An 18,304-nucleotide genomic window follows, 5' to 3' on the forward strand; every position below is an offset into this window, starting at 1 on the left:
AGAATAGAAGAATTACAGAATCTCTTAGTTGGAAGAAATATCAGAGGTCATCTAATCCAGGGGTTGGGAATCTGTGGCCTCGAGGCTGCTGGTTACCCACCCCTGGATCCAGCCGGACCAAGTGGCCTCTCTCCATAATAATCTTCCAAAAGCAGTCATCCAGCCTTTACTTGAAGATATGGTCATGAGGGTATGGGGGTGAAGAGAGGGGGTGGAGAGACCCATGACCTCCAGCCTCAAGAGGGAGAAGACAAGCTCTTCTTACACGCCCAGTCCGGCTATGACCATGTGGTACCAAACTCATGGATCTATTCCTGGTATTTAAGAACAAAGTTGGAACGGCCCCCTAGAGGTCACATAGTACTACGCCTTCATTTTGAAGAGGAGAAAACAGATAGGAACTGAGACAACCAGACCTGCCCCAGCTAGTAAGTGTCTGAGGCCAGATTTGAATCTTCCTGACTCCAGACCCAACGCTCTATCTCCTGTGCCACCCAGCTGCCCCAAGTTACTCATCTGTAAAGTGGGGATCAGAATAGCACCTGCCTGACAAGGCTGTCGTGAGGATCATATCTGACAGCCTATGTGAAGTGTTTTGCAACTTTAAAGTGACATTTAAATGCTGGCTATTCTATGTCTGAGCATCCATCTCAGTAGTGAACGGAGCAAATGAGAGCTTTGACATATGTACGAGTGAATATTGGATAGAGAAGAGAAGGGACACTGCGCAAATGTGCCGTCCATCTTTCCAGCTCCCTTAATGATACAATAAATCTTTCCAGGTGGCACCACAGTACCCCAGGCATGAGATCAGGGTTCAAATTTCTGCTCTGTCACTTGCTAACCTTGAGAGGTTGGGCAAGCCTTTCTCTGGGCCTCAGTTTCCTCTCGTGATTTAAGAGATTTGGACGAGATTGCTTCAAAAGTGCCTTCAAGATGTCAAACTTTTTTTTAACCAACACTTCCTTTCTACCTTCCCCATTACCCCCAACACCTGAGACCAGCAGCCTCAACATAAATAAGATAACACTCGCCTAGCCGGATTTCCGGATGAGATCTCTAGTTTGCCCTCTCCCACACTCGGAGACTGGGGAGCTGTACTTTTGTTTCTCTATTTTCTAGCCCCGAGTTTCAATTTTTAACTCGGGGCCATTTCCCCTTTGTAGCTAAGCTCTATTTCCTTTTCCTGTTGGGTTTTAAGTCGGGTCTGCACCAGAGCTGTTGCCTGTTTAAGGTGCCAGGTCTCCACTGAAACTCAGCCCCAAGTATCAGAGGTGAAAGTCTTGGCACTGCCTGAACTCAAGACTTGTGACCATGGCGACAGGGTGAGTATTAGACCTGGGCCTGGGGAAAAGGAATTTTAGCACCAATCAAGTCTAGACTGTTAGAGTGGGAAGATTCAATAAGCATTCATAAGTGCCTATCATGTTCAGAGCATTGTGCTAGGCTCTGGGGAGAGACAAGGTTTAGAGAAGAGAATTCCCAGAATTACAAAAATATTCAAAGCCAAATGGAGCTTTATTCTGAACCAAGTACAGAGTCCTCATTTTCTAGAGAAGGATATTGAGAACCCCAGAGGTGAAGAGATTCATCTAAGGCCATAGCACTGTATACTGCCAGAGGCATAATTCAAATCCACTCTTCTGTCTCCAAGTACATCATTCAGGGCTTTTCCTGTGACCCAAAACACAAAGCTATTAAGTTATAAAATTGAGACTCCAGCCCAAGTCTCCTGACCCTGTATTCTATGTCTCTCCAATGACTTTGGTGCTCAAAGCCTTCTTTGTAAAGTGAGTTCACTGTGCAGCTAGACAGGGTCACAAAGATGGCAGGAAGAAAGGTTTAATCTACCTCCATGTCTGGGTACAGAGCATGGCTGAGGCATCACAGCAGCATTTTCCAGAATGTGGCCTGAATCTAGGAGTGGGGAGGTGGGGAGGGACTTGTTTAATCCTAGGGAGGGTAAAATTGGGGAGCAGCATGGTTTTCTGTAACAACAAAAATGCCATAGAACTTTCCTCTAAAAAACTAATTCAACAAAACTATGCTAAGGAAGGCACCAATCTTGAGCACCGAGGATACAGAGATAAAAAGAGACCTAGGCCTTGCCTTCGAATCGACAGGAAGGAATCAATGGGTACATAAACAACCCTGGTGCAAAGGAGGCCAGATCAAGGCAAAGCAGTCAGAAATTTGAGGTGGGGGCAATCACTTTGGCCTGGGAGAGGAAGGTGGGGCACAAGCAGGGACAGACTTCTTCAAAGAATTTTCTTGTTTACAAGCCACCATTCCTGCACTACTCTGGGGTCGAGACTCCGTGTCCTCTCTCCGACAGGGAAGAATTCCTTTCGACTGTATTCCTTTCCCCCCAATCCTTGGAGGAACAAAGTAATTATTCCCTTTATCTGTATAGGGATGTGGAGTTCCCAAAGCACTCTCATACCCAGGATTTTATTGTATCCCCGCAAATAGCCCTTTTTACAGATGAAAAAACTGAAGCTTGGATAGTCAAAAGGGGCCCTGGCTTCCTTAGTTGTTAAAAAAGAAAATAAAGGGAGGGGGAGGGGAGGAGGAAAATAAGGAGAGGAAGGAATATGGAGAGTTGGATTGATCTCCAAGTTTCCACCCAGCTCTTCGACGCCATGATTCTATGGTTTTCGAGGTCCCTGCTGGCGCTGGTAATCCGTCTCCTATTATTCCAAAGCCTCCTAACATTTTTTGCTTCTGTTATTTTAAGTTCTTACATTTTATATTCTCTCATTCTGAAGCCTCTTCTATCTGCCATTTGCATGTTCTGTGATTCTAAACCCCCTACTAGCTCAGACGTCCTATATTTTATGATCGTAAGGCCTCCTTCTCACTGTAAAATGTTAGGTTCTGTGATGCTGAGGTGTCTTCCAGCTCTGGTATTCAGTGGTTCTGTCATGCCCAAGGTTAGACGTAGCAGTGGTTGAGCTAACACTAGAACATGACTCCAGACTCCTTGATGAGTGACTGTCCTCTCCAAGTACGCTGACAGATGAAGGTTTGCGTCTGTGTCGGCTTCGTGCTTCTGGGGGGCCCAGCTTGCCTCCGTCCTTGGTTTGTGTGAAAGACTAGTCAAGTTCACATGGTCAAAGAACACTAACAGTTATCCACATTGTCGCCTGAAATAAATTGGGGAGGCTTCCGTCGGAAAGGGATGGGAAAACTGACCATTTCTTCCTTTCTGGATACTCTTCCCCATTAGAACCGAACTCCAGTCATGGAACAATTCTAGGCACTCAGAGCTGGAAGATGTCTTAGATTCATAGAACATAGAGATGCAGAGCTAGAGGGAGCTTAAGAGGTCTAGCCCCGAGACTTCATGATACCGATGAGGAAACTAAAGACTTGTTGGATGCATCAGCTTGCTGGAAGCCAGACACTGGGAAAGAGGCAGAGAACCCGGTTCTTGAGAGCAGAGGCCCAGCAGCTTTTGTACTGTTGTCCCACCTTCCCTTGGAATACGGTTTATGACGAATCGCTAAGAGAGACATTTCAGGGATTAGGAGACATCATTTCTTCCCTGGACTAGGATTTCCTTTGGTAAAGTAGACCTGGGTCTCTGAGAACAGCAACCATTTATTAAGCACCTCCCAACTAGGAAGCACTATGCTAAGTGCTGGAGCAGGAGATTACAATGTTTACATGATATATAGCTCCTGCCCTCTGGTATTGCACAGATCAGAAGGAGATGATAACATACAGGGGCACCCAGAACTAACTATAGGAAATAGGGGCACTTGGTAAGTCCATTTGTTGTTTTTGTGCAGTCTCTTCAGTCATGCCCAACTCATCATGACCCCATTTAGGGTTTTCTTGGCAGAGATACTGTAGTGGTTTTCCATTTCCTTCTCCAGCTCATTTTACAGGTGAGGAAACTGAGGCAAACAGGGTTAAGTGACTTGCCCAAGGTCACATAGCTAATAAGTGTCTGAGGCCAGATTTCAACTCAGATCTTCCTGACTCTGGGCCAGAAATGCAAAGAACCACATGTGGTATGAGGAAGGTCTTTGCTGAACAGGAGGAAATGGCATTTGGACTGGGCTTTAAAGGAATTTAGTAGACAAAAGGCGAGAGAGTGGGCATCCTTTGCATAGGTAATGGTATAAGCAAAAGTAAGGAAGCTGGAGAGTATAGAATGTATTGGGCATTGGGGGGATTGGGTGAGAGGAAGGAAAGCACGGCTTGGATTGCAGGCAGAGACTGGTCCAGTTTGGCCAGAACCTAGAATTCACCAAAAGGAGAACTCTATAAGACAGAGCCGGAAAGACAAAGTGGTACCAGACTGTGGGTGACAATGAATGCCAGAGAGAAGGGTTAGAACTTGAATGATTAGGCAGTAGGGAGCTATTGAAGATTTTTGAGCAGAGGTAATATATGACCAGCTCTGAAGAAGGAAGCAGATATTTCAGGGGAGCTGTTGGGAACAGTTCAGAAAATGGAATTTCCTTAGGTAACTTTTATCCCTATGCAAGATTGACCTTTTCTACTACTTGTCTATTCCATTTTTTTTTCACCATCTGAAGGCTTGTCAATCAGTGACGGGCAAAACGTTTGCGAATCTCCCACCCGGATGGGGATATCTCTGACACAGAGATGCCATTGGTCGAGAAGCTATTTTTGGTTGTGAAGTGCAAAGTCTTATTTACGTTCTCTTTTCATGCCAATCAGTTGTTTGATACCAAAATACATCAAAAGTTTAAAAAGAATAGTCAGTATTTAATCTTCCCACTAATCCCCAGAGGGACTACTAACACTCAATACTAAAATCTTGGAAATTCTTCAACTATGCTTTGATTTCTTAGTAATCATCCACATCTGTCTAGGGCTCGCCAAATCACTTTCACATCCACTAGGTGACTTGGCCCTCACAGCACCCCAGGAATGCGGCAGGGAAGGGATTCTTCTTCCTGTTTTAGAGGAAATTGCAAATCGAATCACTGAAGGTCTTCCCCAGGATCACACGGCTAATTGAGCCACAGAGCTAGGTCTCAGATCCTCTCATGCCAAGGCCATGGTTCCAGGCATTTTCTCTGGCTGTCCCTCAAGCCTGGAATGCTCTCCTTACTCTGCTCTGATGCCTGACTTCCTGGCTTCTTTTAAGTTCCAACTAAAACCCCACCTTCTTCCCCAACCCTCTTAATTCTTGTGCCTTCCCTCTGTTAAGTATTTCCTGTTTTATCTCGTATCTATAGCTTGCTTTGTATATATTTGTTTGTCCCCATTAGATTGTAAGGTCCTTGAAGGCAGGTACTGTCTTTTGCCTCTTTTTATATCCCCAGTGCTTTGCACAGTACCTGACACATAGTAGGCACTTAACAAATGTTTGTTGATTGATTGACTAAGCTTTCAAGACCTACGAAGCTTCCTCCTTCCACTCTATATCATTTTTGTAAGTTACTATATCATTTTTTCCTGACATTTTTTAAGCACTCAGGGTCAGTAGCATAAATTTGGAGGCAGTAGAATGCAGTGGAGCAAGTGCCTGAATCAGAGACAGGCGACCCAAGTTCAAGTACAGGCTCAGCCCCATACCATCCATGTGACTGAGTCATTGAACCTCTCTCTGATCTTCCTTTTCCTCCTCTATCAAATGTCCTTTATGATACTTACGTCACCTCTCTTCTGCAAGGAGAGAGGCACAAGGGAGGGGTTCTTTACGGCTCTTTTTAAAGCTTATCAAAAAGAGTTGATAATTTTAATGTGCTCTAAAAGTATGGGCTTTTGGAATTATGATAGTTGTGCTGTGGTAAATGAATAACCTCCAGAAACATTCAGAGCAGCAAAGCATACGTGGGTAACACACACTACGGCTTGTGCCTCTGGTCCTCCTTTCATACCCAAGTTTAAGTAAGACCCTCTGTGTTGGTTATTGGTCAGTGAAAATTTTGCAGAGTTCAACAAATCTTTTTTTTTTATTTTTAAATTTAATTTTGTTGTTATTTTAAAGTTAACGTACATGAGCAATTTTATATACAAAGGACAGGAAAGGAAGATTCAAGTCAGCAAGCATTATTATGTGAAACCGTGAATCTCTGTTTGTACAGCTTGCATCTTAAAAAAAAAAAATAACAAATTCAACACATTAGTTTCAAAGCTGTCCTGCTTTTCTATGTCTCCTCCTGAACCTCTGTTCAGTTCGGGTCTTTCCAGTTCTAGCTTCACTCCATCGCTCATCTCTGCCTCCTCTCTGCCCTGATATAGGCAGGCTCTTATCACTTCGTGCTTAGAATATTAAAATTTCCTCCCAATTGGTTTCCCTGCTTCCTTCCTCCCCCTCCAATCCATCCATCACTCAGCTGCCAAACTGACGTTCTACAGGGTAGATATGACCTCTACACATTAAATGCCACAGGCTCCCTATCACCCCCACGATCAAATATAAAATATTGTGTTTGACGATTAAAGCTCTTCCCAACCTGGCCCCTTCCTACTTTTTCCAGTCTTCCTGCAAGTTGCTCTTTCCCATGTACTCTAGGAACACTGGCCTTGCCTCTACAAGGGGGCATCATCATAGTATAGGGGAAAGGGCCCTGGACGGCACGACAAAGGACCAGACTTCGAGACACTCCATCTCCTGACCCTGATCCTTTTCATTGGCTGTCTCCTCCTCCCCCATCCCCACCCTCCCATGCCTGGAATGTTCTCCCTTCCTCATCTCTGCCTCTTGGCTTCCCTGGCTTCCATTAGGACCGAAACCACATACCATCTCATACATGAGTCTTTTCCTGGTTCCCATCCCTGCCTGTTCCTCAAGTGCTTTCCCCCTGAGAATGCCTCCCATTTAGACTCTGCACATCTTTTATGTATATAATTGTTTAGATATTGTCTCCTCCATTACAATGGAAGCTCCTTGAGGGCTGAGATCATGTTTTTACCTTTCTTGTATCCTCGATGCACATAGTAGGCACTTAATAAACGTTTGTTGACTGCCATGACTGAAGCACCGCAGCACAGTAACCAGAGTGTGTGGCTGCAAATCTATCTCTTACTGTCTGTATGATCTTGCACACACAAGCACTTCAGACCTCAGTTTCCTCATCTGTATCATGAGGGGGTTGGACTAGATCATTGGTCAAACTAAAATATAAAATCAGTATGCTAGCCACATATTGACTTAGAAAACCACAAATTAATATTATCTACATTGTATTGCATTTTTATTTATTTTTGTTTAACATATCCCAATTTCATTTTAATCCAGTTCAGGCCTCACTTGAGAGTTTTGCTGACTGTGAGTTTGACAACTCTGGATTAATGACCTCGAGCCTCTATTTATCTCTAGAACTATGATAACACTATAATTAGTTGATTTTGATTTGTTTCTTTTCATTGAGTGCAGCTATATGGTGTTGGTTGGTGCCTTAGGGAAGTGGGTGGATTTCTCCAAACAGAAACTCCCTTGTGGGCAAAGTAATTGAGGAAGTGAGGCTGTGGGTACCCTGATTGTGGGGCAGGATGTCTGGGTGATCTTGGCTCAGCACCGTAGTCCATGATAAATCCAAAGGATTCCCCTTTCATAACAACACTAGAAATGGCAGCCTCACCACCCCCCTAGTCCAAGATTCTGCCTCTACCAAGGTCTGTGATCACAGTGCAGGGGAAAGAGCTCTTCATGACAAAGGACCAGACTTCAGGCCCCAGCTCTTCCACCAGCAGGCTCTGTGACCCTGGGCAATTCACTTCCTCTATATTATTCTCAGTTACCTATCTCTAAAATGGGAAAAAGTAAATACATGCACTACCTCCCTCATGGGGTGGTGGGGATGAGAAGAGAGGACGGATCGAAGCACTTCCTAAACTGCGTACCACCACGGAAGTAAAAGCTATTGTTATTAGGTGGTTCGATTTTGTTTTTTGTTTGGGGGGGGGTGTTTTTAATTTTTTATTCATTTTGAACTTAAATACAAAAAGACAAAAAAAAGAACATTCCCGTGTACACAGCACAACATAGAGGATTCAACAGAAAACCATGAATTTCCATTTCAGACTATTTACTTTTTCAAAAAAGACTATATAATAAATACTACACTTTGTTTCCAAAGTTCCCCTCCTTTTCTGTGCTTCCAAGCTTGTTTTTGCCCTTTACTGTGCACTTTGTTTTTTCTCCCTCCTTCCCTGCACCGCCCTAGAACTAAACACACACACACACACACACACACACACACACACACACACACCCCATATCTACTTAGCAGTTCTTTCTCTGGAAGTAGATAACATCTTCCTTCGTAGGTAGGGCCTTTGCAGTTGGTTTGGGTGTTTATGATGCTCAAGATGAATTAGTCATTCAAAGTCGTTCTTAGGATGATATTTCTGTTGTGTTTATAATGTTATGTATGTGTATATTTATGTTATGTATACGTATATGTTATGTATAACATTCTCTTGATACCATTCATTTCACTTTTGGGTGGTTAGATTTTGGGGGGAAGCAATTGGGGTTAAGTGACTTGCCCAGGGTCACACGGCTAGTAAGTGTCTGAGGCCACATTTGGACTCAAGTCCTCCTGACTCCAGGGCCGGTGTTCTATCCACTGAACCACCCAACTGCCCCTTAGATTTTTTTAAATGTTTTTAAAATGACATAATATAAAGCACTTTGCAAACCTTAAAGTGTTATATGCACATTATTTGTTATCATATACATATGATATAGATACATTATTACTAACTGTGGTGGAAAGTGCACAGGATTTGGAGTCAGTGGACCTGAGTTCAAATCCTGTCTCTGTCATGTGCTGCCTGTATAACCTGGACAAGTTACTAACTACCCCTTCTGAGCCCAAATTACTTATTGATTAGATGAAAGGGTTAGACTAGTTGACCTCTAAGGCCTCTTCCATTTCTAAATATGCGATCTATGTCACCCTCAGTGAAAGCATAGGAGGCCGCAATCCACCCTAGCAGAGGGAGCACATCTAAGTGAGACGCCACCCTCAATGCCAGGGTGCCTGCCTTGTCCCACAGAACTAACTTACACCTTTGTTTCATACGCCTCTCTTGGACCTCATCATCTAATGTCGTAACAGCGACGCTGCTTGCTGCTACTGTGGCTGTGCAAGGCCAACAACACCAGCACACAGAAGGGCTGCCAGCGCTGATGCTTTGATCTGCTTTTCTAAGGAAAGCAACTTTAAGGGGTTAACAATCTCACTTTAATCAAACATGCATATATCATTTACTTAGTTCAGGGGAAAAAAGTCAGCACCCTGAACTTCAGAGCAAATACAAATAGAAATTACAGAGACAACATAAACAGAGCAAACACACACAGTTATCAACAGGCAGGCCTCTAGCTGTCTGACCAAAGAATTCCATAGTTACCAGGAGAGGCACCAACATCTGAGTTTTCAAAGCTGGGGGGAGGGGGGAGCAGGGCAGGGAGCAGGGCTCCAGCAGCTACCCAGAGTCTTGTCTGGTCAAATGACACCACACTTTTCCAATGAGTGAGAGCCCCAAACAAAATGCTCACCTCTAAGTTCAGCATCAAAACCATGTGACGCTTCTTCAGGCTTCACAACCATGCGACTCAAACCTATGGGAATTAGGCTTTCTTGTTTCTTAAGCAGGTCAAAGACTCTCGATTTAATCCTTTAACTATTTCATGTTTATTTCACATTTATTCTGCATTTATTTATCATATGTCCGTGTATATTTAAAAATAAATAATATTAACCCCCTTCCTCCTTTTTCTCCTTCCCTTCCGCCATCCCCCGTAGCATGTAAGTTACTTCAGAGCTGGAATTGTTTCATTTTTTGTCTTTGTGTCCCCACCGTGCCTAGCACAGTGTTTGGCGCATGTTGTTTGTTGAGTCACGTCAGTCAGGTCCAACTCTCTGTGACCCCATTTGGGGTTTTCTTGGCAAAGATACTGGAGTGGTTTGCCATTTCCTTCTCCAGATCATTTTACAGATGAAGAACTGATGCAAACAGGGTTAAGTGACTTGCCCAGGGTCACACAGCCAAATCTGAACTCAGATCCTCCTGACACTTCATCCACTGTGCCACATAGCTGCCATATGATTGGCACATAATAAATACCTAAGAAATGCTTGTTGATTGGTTGATCAGGATCATGAGAGAACTAGAAACCCTATCCTATGAGAATTGCTTAAAGGAATTAGCAGGGAGGGATATCATTCTGGATAAGAGAAGACTTATTAGCAAGGACTTAATTACTATAATCAAATGTCTTCAAGGCAATTAAATTTAGAGGGATTAAATGTGTTCTTTGCCCCAGAGGACAAAACTAGGGCCAAAGCCCAGAAGTTACAGCAAGAAGATATTCTCTCCCTATGAGGCCCCACTACCTAACATTTAAAGCTAAAACAAGTGAGATCTCCATCACTGGAAGTATGCAAGCAGAGACTTCTTTTCCACTTATCTGGGCTGCTATAGTGGGGACTCATCAATGGGGCAGAGTTGGACTAAACATACTAAGCTCTCTTCCAACTCCGGATTCTATGTTTGTGACTCAGGTTGTCCAGGGATGTGCTCCAGAGAAAAAATGAACGTTTTAAAATCTCAAAAGAAAACATGCTTTTTTTTTTGCCTTCTCAGTGTCTCAGGGCTGTGAGGACAAGTCTCAATTCAGCCCAGTGGCTAAACGCAGGCAGATTTATTTTTATAAACCACTGGCTTCTCTGAGCAAACCACTTTGTCCTCAGCGGGGGAGGTTTGTTAACTGATGGGTTTCAAGCCAGATTTTCCAGAGTTACATTTGGCCTCTCTTATGCTTAAAGTAAACAAGTCAGGGCTTTCCAAACTCATTCTTAGAGCCTGGGCTCCCTGCCTCCTCTGATTTTATTTGCAGGGACATCCTCTACTGTGGCCAAAATAATAATCGTCCCTCACTCCTCTGTGCATTGCTTTACAATTTCCAAAGTAGTTTTTTACACTTTCCAAAATACTGGCACAATCTTATTTTATCCCAAGTGCGAGCCCTGTGAGGGAAGCAGGGCATATAGTACTAGTCCTACTTTACAGATAAAGGAATCAGAATCTAAAATCAATTTAAGCAAGAATTACATTGTACAGTCACTTAACTAACCCTCACTGGTCCTCAGCTTAAAGCCGGTCACAACCTAGCCAGAACTACCTTTCCAGGGACATCAGTCCCCTTCATCCTCATGACAGTCTGGTCAAACTGGCCTTCTAGCTGCTCCTCGTCCGTTCCCCATCGATCTCTGTGTCTATGCACTGATTCCCTGCCTCCCTCCTCTTCTCTGTCTCTTAGAAGCTTTCATCTCCTTCAAGACTCACCTCCTGGGCCTGTTCTTTCTAATTCCTAATCTCTCTCATAGGCTCCCTTCTCTCCTCTGACACTGTAACCACCCTGGCAGCTCTCATCATCTCATACCGGGGCTGTCACAATAATCTTCTGGCTGGACCTCAAGCCTCTCTCCACTCCAGTCCGTCTTCTATCCGACCATTAGGATAATCTTTCTAAAACAAAAAGCTAACTACACGCACACACGCGCACACACACACACACACACACACACACTGCATACATATACATACACACATCCCATTCAGTTAAGTGTTGTCTATTTTCCTCTAGGATCAAATGTAAAATCTTCTGTTTGGCTTTTAAAATCTTTCATAACCTGACTCTCTCCTGCCCTCACAGATAATCAGCCTCACACTTTATTCCCCTTCATATACTGTACGATGAGGGGAAGCCAGATGGTTAGGGTGGTATAGGGGCCTGGAGTCAGGAAGACCTGAATTTAAATCCACCCTTAGATATTTACTAGCTGTGTGACCCTGGGCAAATCGCTTAACCCTGTTTGCCTCAGTTTCCTCATCTGTAAAATGAGCTGGAGAAGGAAATGGCAAACCACTCTAGTACCTTTGCCAAGCAAACCACAAATGGGGTCACAGAGAGTGAGTCACGACTGAACAGCAGCCACTTGTGATGAAGTGACATTGGTCTCGGTGACGTTCCCCACACTGGACGCAGCATCTCTCCTCTCTGTGTATTTTCATCGGCTGTGTCCCATGCCTGGAATGTTCCTTATCTGTGCCTCTTACGTTACCTGGCCTGCTTCAGGTTCCAGCTAAATTCAGTTGTTGGGTTGTTGTTGTTTGGCAGGGGCGGGCGGGGGTAGGGGGGTCACCTTTCTTTGTCTCCTCAATGCTGGGCACAATGTTGGCCCATAGTAAGCATTTAATAAATGATGCGGCGTGAGTGCTCTTTTCTCGTACCACAGAAAGAAGTGAAGTACGGCCCAAAGCCGTGCAATAATCAGGGCAGACTAGACCCTTATTTATAGGGACATCCTATGGGGTGGTCAGGGCTTGGAGAGAACACAGGCAACTAGATTGAGAATCAAAAGACCTGGGTTCAAATCCTGGCTCTGCTACTTAGAGCCCTTATGTCACCTCAGACAGATCATACACCCTCTCTGGCCCTTCCTGTAGAATAGCAGAGCAGGACCCTGTGATTTCTAACATCCCCTCCGATTCCAAGTCCGATGATCCTACTGATGATAACACATCCAAATGTCAGACAAAAGTCTCACATAATCCGGGCCAACACCACCCCACCGTAAACCCCCCACCCACCCCCACTCCCCTGCTGACACACTCCAGGGAAGGAGCAAAGAGACCAGACGGCATCAGAATGACTGGTTCACATTGCTTCTGAGGAGCTGAGCATTTCTTTAGAAGAGCCGTATCTCTTCAGAGCCCTCAGGAAGGAAGGAGCCAACCTTTCTGAACAACTAACTGGGTTTGCCACTTTAAGCAGCAAACCTTTTTCTTTTAATATTTTTTTTCTTCTGGAGTAAAAATCTTTCCAAGATGGATCATCTACACCTCTGCCATTTGAAAGAAAAGGAAGACTCTTTGAACTTTTCAAGTCCTAACCTTCTCTTAAAGTTATACAATAAACAGCAATTTTTACCCCGTATTATCACACTGATGCCAGTGAGACCGGCTACACTATGTGAAGGGGCTCGCACCCTCACTGAGCCAGAGGCTGCTGTGTTTTGTGATTTCTTATGTTTGCTTTTGAGTGTTTCTGACGCCTCCCACCCTTTCAGTTGTCACTTCTCCCTCTCTGGGGGAGGGGGGTGGGGCACCCAAAGCAACTCTGTTCTCTTACCTCTCATTCCCTGTTTCTAAATGTGCTATGGACTGGGAAGTCAGATCATTCAATCTGTTAGAATTGGGTATAAAGTAAGAATTAATAGGATCTGAGTGAGAGACTGATCAAATGCATGAGTTTTGTGCAGGGACTTTTGTGACATTGCTTTCTTGCTGGTCAAATGCATCTTTCCTTTCCTTTCTGTCTCTGGGCTACATTCTGAAGCTATATGGCCATTGGAAAGCAGAGTTCTGGAGAGACAAAGTGTTATGATAATGCCTCTATCTTGTGAAGATTACCTGTTCACATTATTATCTGTTTATCTGAAAATACTGGGCCAGGGCAGCTAGGTGGTGAAGTAGAGAGAGCACTGGACCTCTTGTCAGAAAGACCTGAGTTCAAATCCATCCTTGGACACTTATTAGCCATGTAACCCCGGGCAAAGTCACTTAAGTCTGCCGCTCGACTGAGACATCTATAAAATGATGATTTTGCAGATAATTATAACACCTAACCCCAGGACTGTTGTAAGGTTAAAATGAGGTAATATTTGTAAAGCGTACTATAAAAACACTAGTTATTGTTATTAATGGAATCCTAGAATCATTAAGTCTTGGAATCTTAGACTTGGGTCACCTTAGAGTCACAGCATCTCAAGGTCGGGAGGCAGTTCTTAGAGGTTATATAGTTCAACCTCTCAACCTTATTTAGGAATTTCCTCCATTACATCCCTGACATCCAGATGGACATTTCTTGCTTTTTAGGTGGTGTAATTGTGAGAAATTCTCCATTTATGTTGGTCGGCCTCTCTCCTGATTCAGGATAGAGAAGGGATAAAGGGAGTTTGATTGGTGGTCTGATGTCTGTGTTTTCTTCTGCTCCCCAGTGAACAGAGTATTTGCCAAGCCCGGGCTTCCGTGATGGTCTACGATGACACCAGTAAGAAATGGGTGCCAATCAAACCAGGACAGCAGGGATTCAGCCGGATCAACATCTACCACAACAACGCCAGCAATACCTTCAGGGTCGTGGGAGTTAAACTCCAAGACCAACAAGTGAGTACCCATCCACACCCTATGTAAACAGATGAAAACATTAGATAGAAGACATAGAGACCCAGTAAGATCTCTGACGCCAATTGTCAGCCCAGTGCATCAGGCTCTAGATGGAAAATCCTAATGGTCTATAGGATCTGAGAGTGTCCACCTCATTAAGCCAGGCATTCACTCTGCCAAGCCCCGGGAATGCAAAGAGAGGTAAAAAGGAAAAAAAAAACCAGTCCCAGCTCTCAAAGGGCTTACAGTCTAATGCAGAGATGACATGAAAACGGCTGTGTACAAACAATATAAACACAGCATAACTGAAGATAATCACTACCTTGGTGGCAGATCTGGTAGATGATAGAATCTAGCCGGGACTTGAAGGAAGTTAGGGAAGCCAGGAGGCAAAGCATTCCAGGCCTAGAGGACTGTGTCATATGAGAATGATGATACTTGACCCACCCGCTCCCCAGGGTGGAAACAATGCATGCAAAGTGCCTTGTAAACGTAAAGCACTACATAAATGTCACCTCTTACTTTAACTTTCATTGGAGCCATCTCTTTGTCTTCAAAGATCAATTATCTTTCAAGAGTTTGTTGAACCCAAGTATCATCTGTTTCTAGATGAGACTGAGTAATAAAACCCTAACCATCACTCCACTTGTTGACACTAAAGGGTTTAAATGTAAGTATGTTTTTATGAGTCACTCCCTTTCCGAGCCAATCCCCCTTGGCTATTGAGAAAGGGAGAGAGGCCCGCCCTCCAAGGACCGATCTGTCTCCACTGACACCTCACCTCGGTGAGGAGACAGCCAGCTCTTGCAGGGACTCATCACCAGAACACAAGCCACCTGCTGATACATTTTTTTGCAGCCACAGCAGCTAATAAGGACCATGGGATCTGTGCTGGTAGAAAGAAGGCGCATGTGAATGAAATCACAGATGATTTAAATTCTCTAAAAGTAGAGATGGACAGCTACGTGGCACAGTGGATAGAGCACTAGGCTTGGAATCAGGGAGACTTATCTTCTTGAGTTCAAGTCTGCCTCAGACACTTGCTAGCTATGTGACCCTGGGCAAGTCACTTAACCCTGTTTGCCTCAGTTTCCTCATCTGTAAAATGAGCTGAAGAAGGAAATGGCTAAACATTCCAGTATCTTTGCCAAGACCTCAAATGGGGTCACGAAGAGTCGGACAGCTGAACAGCAAAAGTAGAGACGAGGTCGCCCATCCAAGTAGGGAGGTTAACCCTGAATAGGAGGACCATTTGGAAACTACCAGTTGAAATGTCTTGACATAAAATGTAGCCTTTTCTCTGCCAGACAACCATCTATAAATCAACTCTAGTTAATAATTATAGTTACAGTTAAGTCCCTGCCAAAATTATCAGGGTCATGAAATCCTCAAACTGGAAGAGGCCTTAAGGACGGACCACCTGGTCCCACCTCATCATTTCACGAATGAAGGAATTCAGGGCCAGAAAGGGAAGGTGACCTACTGAAGGTTACACAGAAGTTTAGTGGTAGAGCTGATGCTAAAGCCTACTTCTCCTGACTCTCATTCAGGATTCTTTCCTCATTTCCATCAGTTTTCTCGCCCCAGACTATGTGCTGAGCCCATTAAACAGCTACATTTTCTCCTCACGTGGCCTCAGTGCCCTGAATTTCAGCAACTGCAGGGGTAGGGACCAAAAGCTGGGACCCAGGGATGGGAAGATCAGGGGGAAGGATGAGGATAAATGTAAAAGTCCAATTTGTGGTGGGTCTGTCCTTCCAGTCGCAACAGACTCTTCATTGATCCCACGTGGAGTTTTCTTGGCACAGGACTCAGAGTGGTTTACCATTTCCTTCTCCAGCTCATTTTACAGATAAGGAAACTGAGGCAAACAGGGTGAAGTGACTTGCCCAGGGTCACACAGCTAAGCATCTGAGGCTGGGTTTAAACTCAGGAAGATGAGTCTTCTTGACTCAGGCCCAGCACTCTATACCTGCCCTAACAACAACAAATCATTCTTCTCACATCCTTCCCCTTCTGTCCACTCACACAGCCACCACGCCAGTTCACCCTCTCCTTATCTGGACCAGTGTAATGAGCTCTTAATCGATCTCTGGGCCTCAGGTCTTTCCTCCCTACGAGTCAATCTCCACACAGCTGCCAAAATGCATTTCCTGAAGTGCTGGTCACTCTGTTACTCAATAACCTCACCATTTTCTCTGTCTGGCATCGCAAACTCTTCACAGCTTGGCCTAAACGTACCTTCCCCATCTCATCATCCATTTTTCCCCTTTATACCCTCTATGGTCCAGCCAAACTGCCTTTCTTACTGTCCCATCTCAATTTCTCTGCTTTTCCATAGTATCTGTCATCTGTTCCCAGAATACTCTCCCTCCTTCCTGTGCTCTTAGAATCCCTAATTTCTTTCAAGACTCGGGTCAAGTTACATCTTCTACATGAAGCCTTTCCTGCTCCCCTCCTCCCCCACAAAATTACATTCTTTTTTGTATATATTTTCTATGTGCCTGTATGCATCCATGTCTGTCTCCTTTAAATGAACATAAGCTCCTTGAGGGCAGGGACCATTTTTTCTTTGTCTTTGGATCCCCCCCTCTCTAGCACAGTGCTGGCTGCAGATCGAGAATTTAATAAAAGCCGACTGCTTGATTTTCTCTGTAAAATGAGGGTCCTGGAACAGGTGTTCTCCAAGGTCTCTTCCAGAGAATCATGGGGCCAAAGATGGAGAGCTAGCCTTACAATAAGGAAGATCTCGGTTCAGATTCCACTGGTTGTGTCACTCTAGGCAAATTACTTATTAGTTGCCTAGGAGACTCCCTAAGACCAAAACTTACAAAGCAGATGTAAGAGGGGTCTTAGAATCAGAGAACATAGATAGCACTCCAAGGTAGCTGGGACATCATATGGTTCAGCGTTTCACAAACTGTGGTCCAGAGACACCTAAGGGCCCCTGAGACTCTTTCAGAAGGTCTGTGAGATCAAAACTATTTCCATAGTAATGCTAAGATGTTTTCATTTCTAACATGGTAAACACACACACACACACACACACACACACACACACAAGCTTGGGGCAGGGAAGGGCTTTCTTTTAAGTGTGTAAAAGGTCCTGAGACAAAAAAGGTTTGAGAACCACAGATCTAGTCTAATGCCCACCTCCACCGCCAATTTTACAGATGAGGCAACTGACCAGTTTACAGGTTACGGCCAGTGTTCAGGTAGGCCTCTTGTACGCATCATGCAGATCATCTAAATGTTAAACCGAATGATCATTGAAAGACTAAAATGATATGAGGTGAAGAACTCTTCTTAAGCCCATCCCAAACCCAAATAGACCAAAATGCTGAGTTCCCAAGCACATGATGCATAGAGGACACTATTCAGTAACTACAGCTGAACACCTCCAAGGAATGGGGGATTCACCTTCTCACAAATCAGTGCATTCAACTGTCAAACAATTCCCCCTATTAGAAGTTCCTTCCTTACATTGGGTGAAAATCTGGCATCGAGAAGAAATGCCTGTAATTTCTACCCACTGGTGCTAGCACTACCCTCTGTAGGCACATAAGAAGCCCAAGGGACAGCCGCTCCAGACACATCTCTTGTTGCCCCCGAGTTTTCTCTTCTCTGGGCTGAAAATCCCCCGCTCTTCCAAATGATTCTCACATGGCATGGTTTATGGAAACTTGACCGTCTTGGGAGTTCTTTAGCTAAATCCAGAAGTCGGTGGAGGTGGAGCAGTTATTCAACCATTCAGTCATGTCCTGTGGACCACAGCATACCAATACTGTCTACAGGATTTTCTTGGCAAAGGTACTGGAGTGGTTTGCCATTTCCTTCTCCAGTAGATTAAGGCAAACAGAGGTTAAGTGACTCACCCAAGATCACACAGCTAGTGCGTGTCTGTGATCAAATTTTAACTCAGGTCTTCCTGACTCCAGGCGCAGCACTCTATCCACTGAGCCACCTAGCTGCCTCCAAAGACAGTGTAGAAAGAGCATTAGGTATGTTGTCAAGAGAACTGAGTTCTAGTCCTGTCGCTTATTAACTGTGTGACCTTACTTATTTCACTTCCTCTTTTCTGGGTCTCAGTCTCCTTCTCTGTAAAATAAAAAAAACTGAACCATATGGT

At 44.3% G+C, this 18,304-nt stretch overlaps 1 protein-coding gene across 9 annotated transcripts in view; it reads left to right on the forward strand.

The window, feature by feature from the left end:
- EVL (Enah/Vasp-like) overlaps nt 1-18,304 on the forward strand; it is a 275,108-nt gene that overhangs the window by 154,943 nt on the left and 101,861 nt on the right. For 8 of the 9 annotated variants that reach the window (XR_005009982.1, XM_036752868.1, XM_036752871.1 and 5 more), the window contains exon 2: nt 14,007-14,175. Coding sequence is in view for 8 of the 9 variants with exons in the window: in XM_036752868.1 (XP_036608763.1) it covers nt 14,007-14,175 (169 nt within the window). In the remaining variant the exon portion in view is untranslated. Of the gene's footprint in view, nt 1-1,206; nt 1,326-14,006; nt 14,176-18,304 lie in introns of those variants that run through there. The other variant, XM_036752865.1, reaches the window with a different exon arrangement.

This window comes from Trichosurus vulpecula, chromosome 3 (assembly GCF_011100635.1).
Source record: "Trichosurus vulpecula isolate mTriVul1 chromosome 3, mTriVul1.pri, whole genome shotgun sequence".
NCBI lineage: Eukaryota > Metazoa > Chordata > Mammalia > Diprotodontia > Phalangeridae > Trichosurus > Trichosurus vulpecula.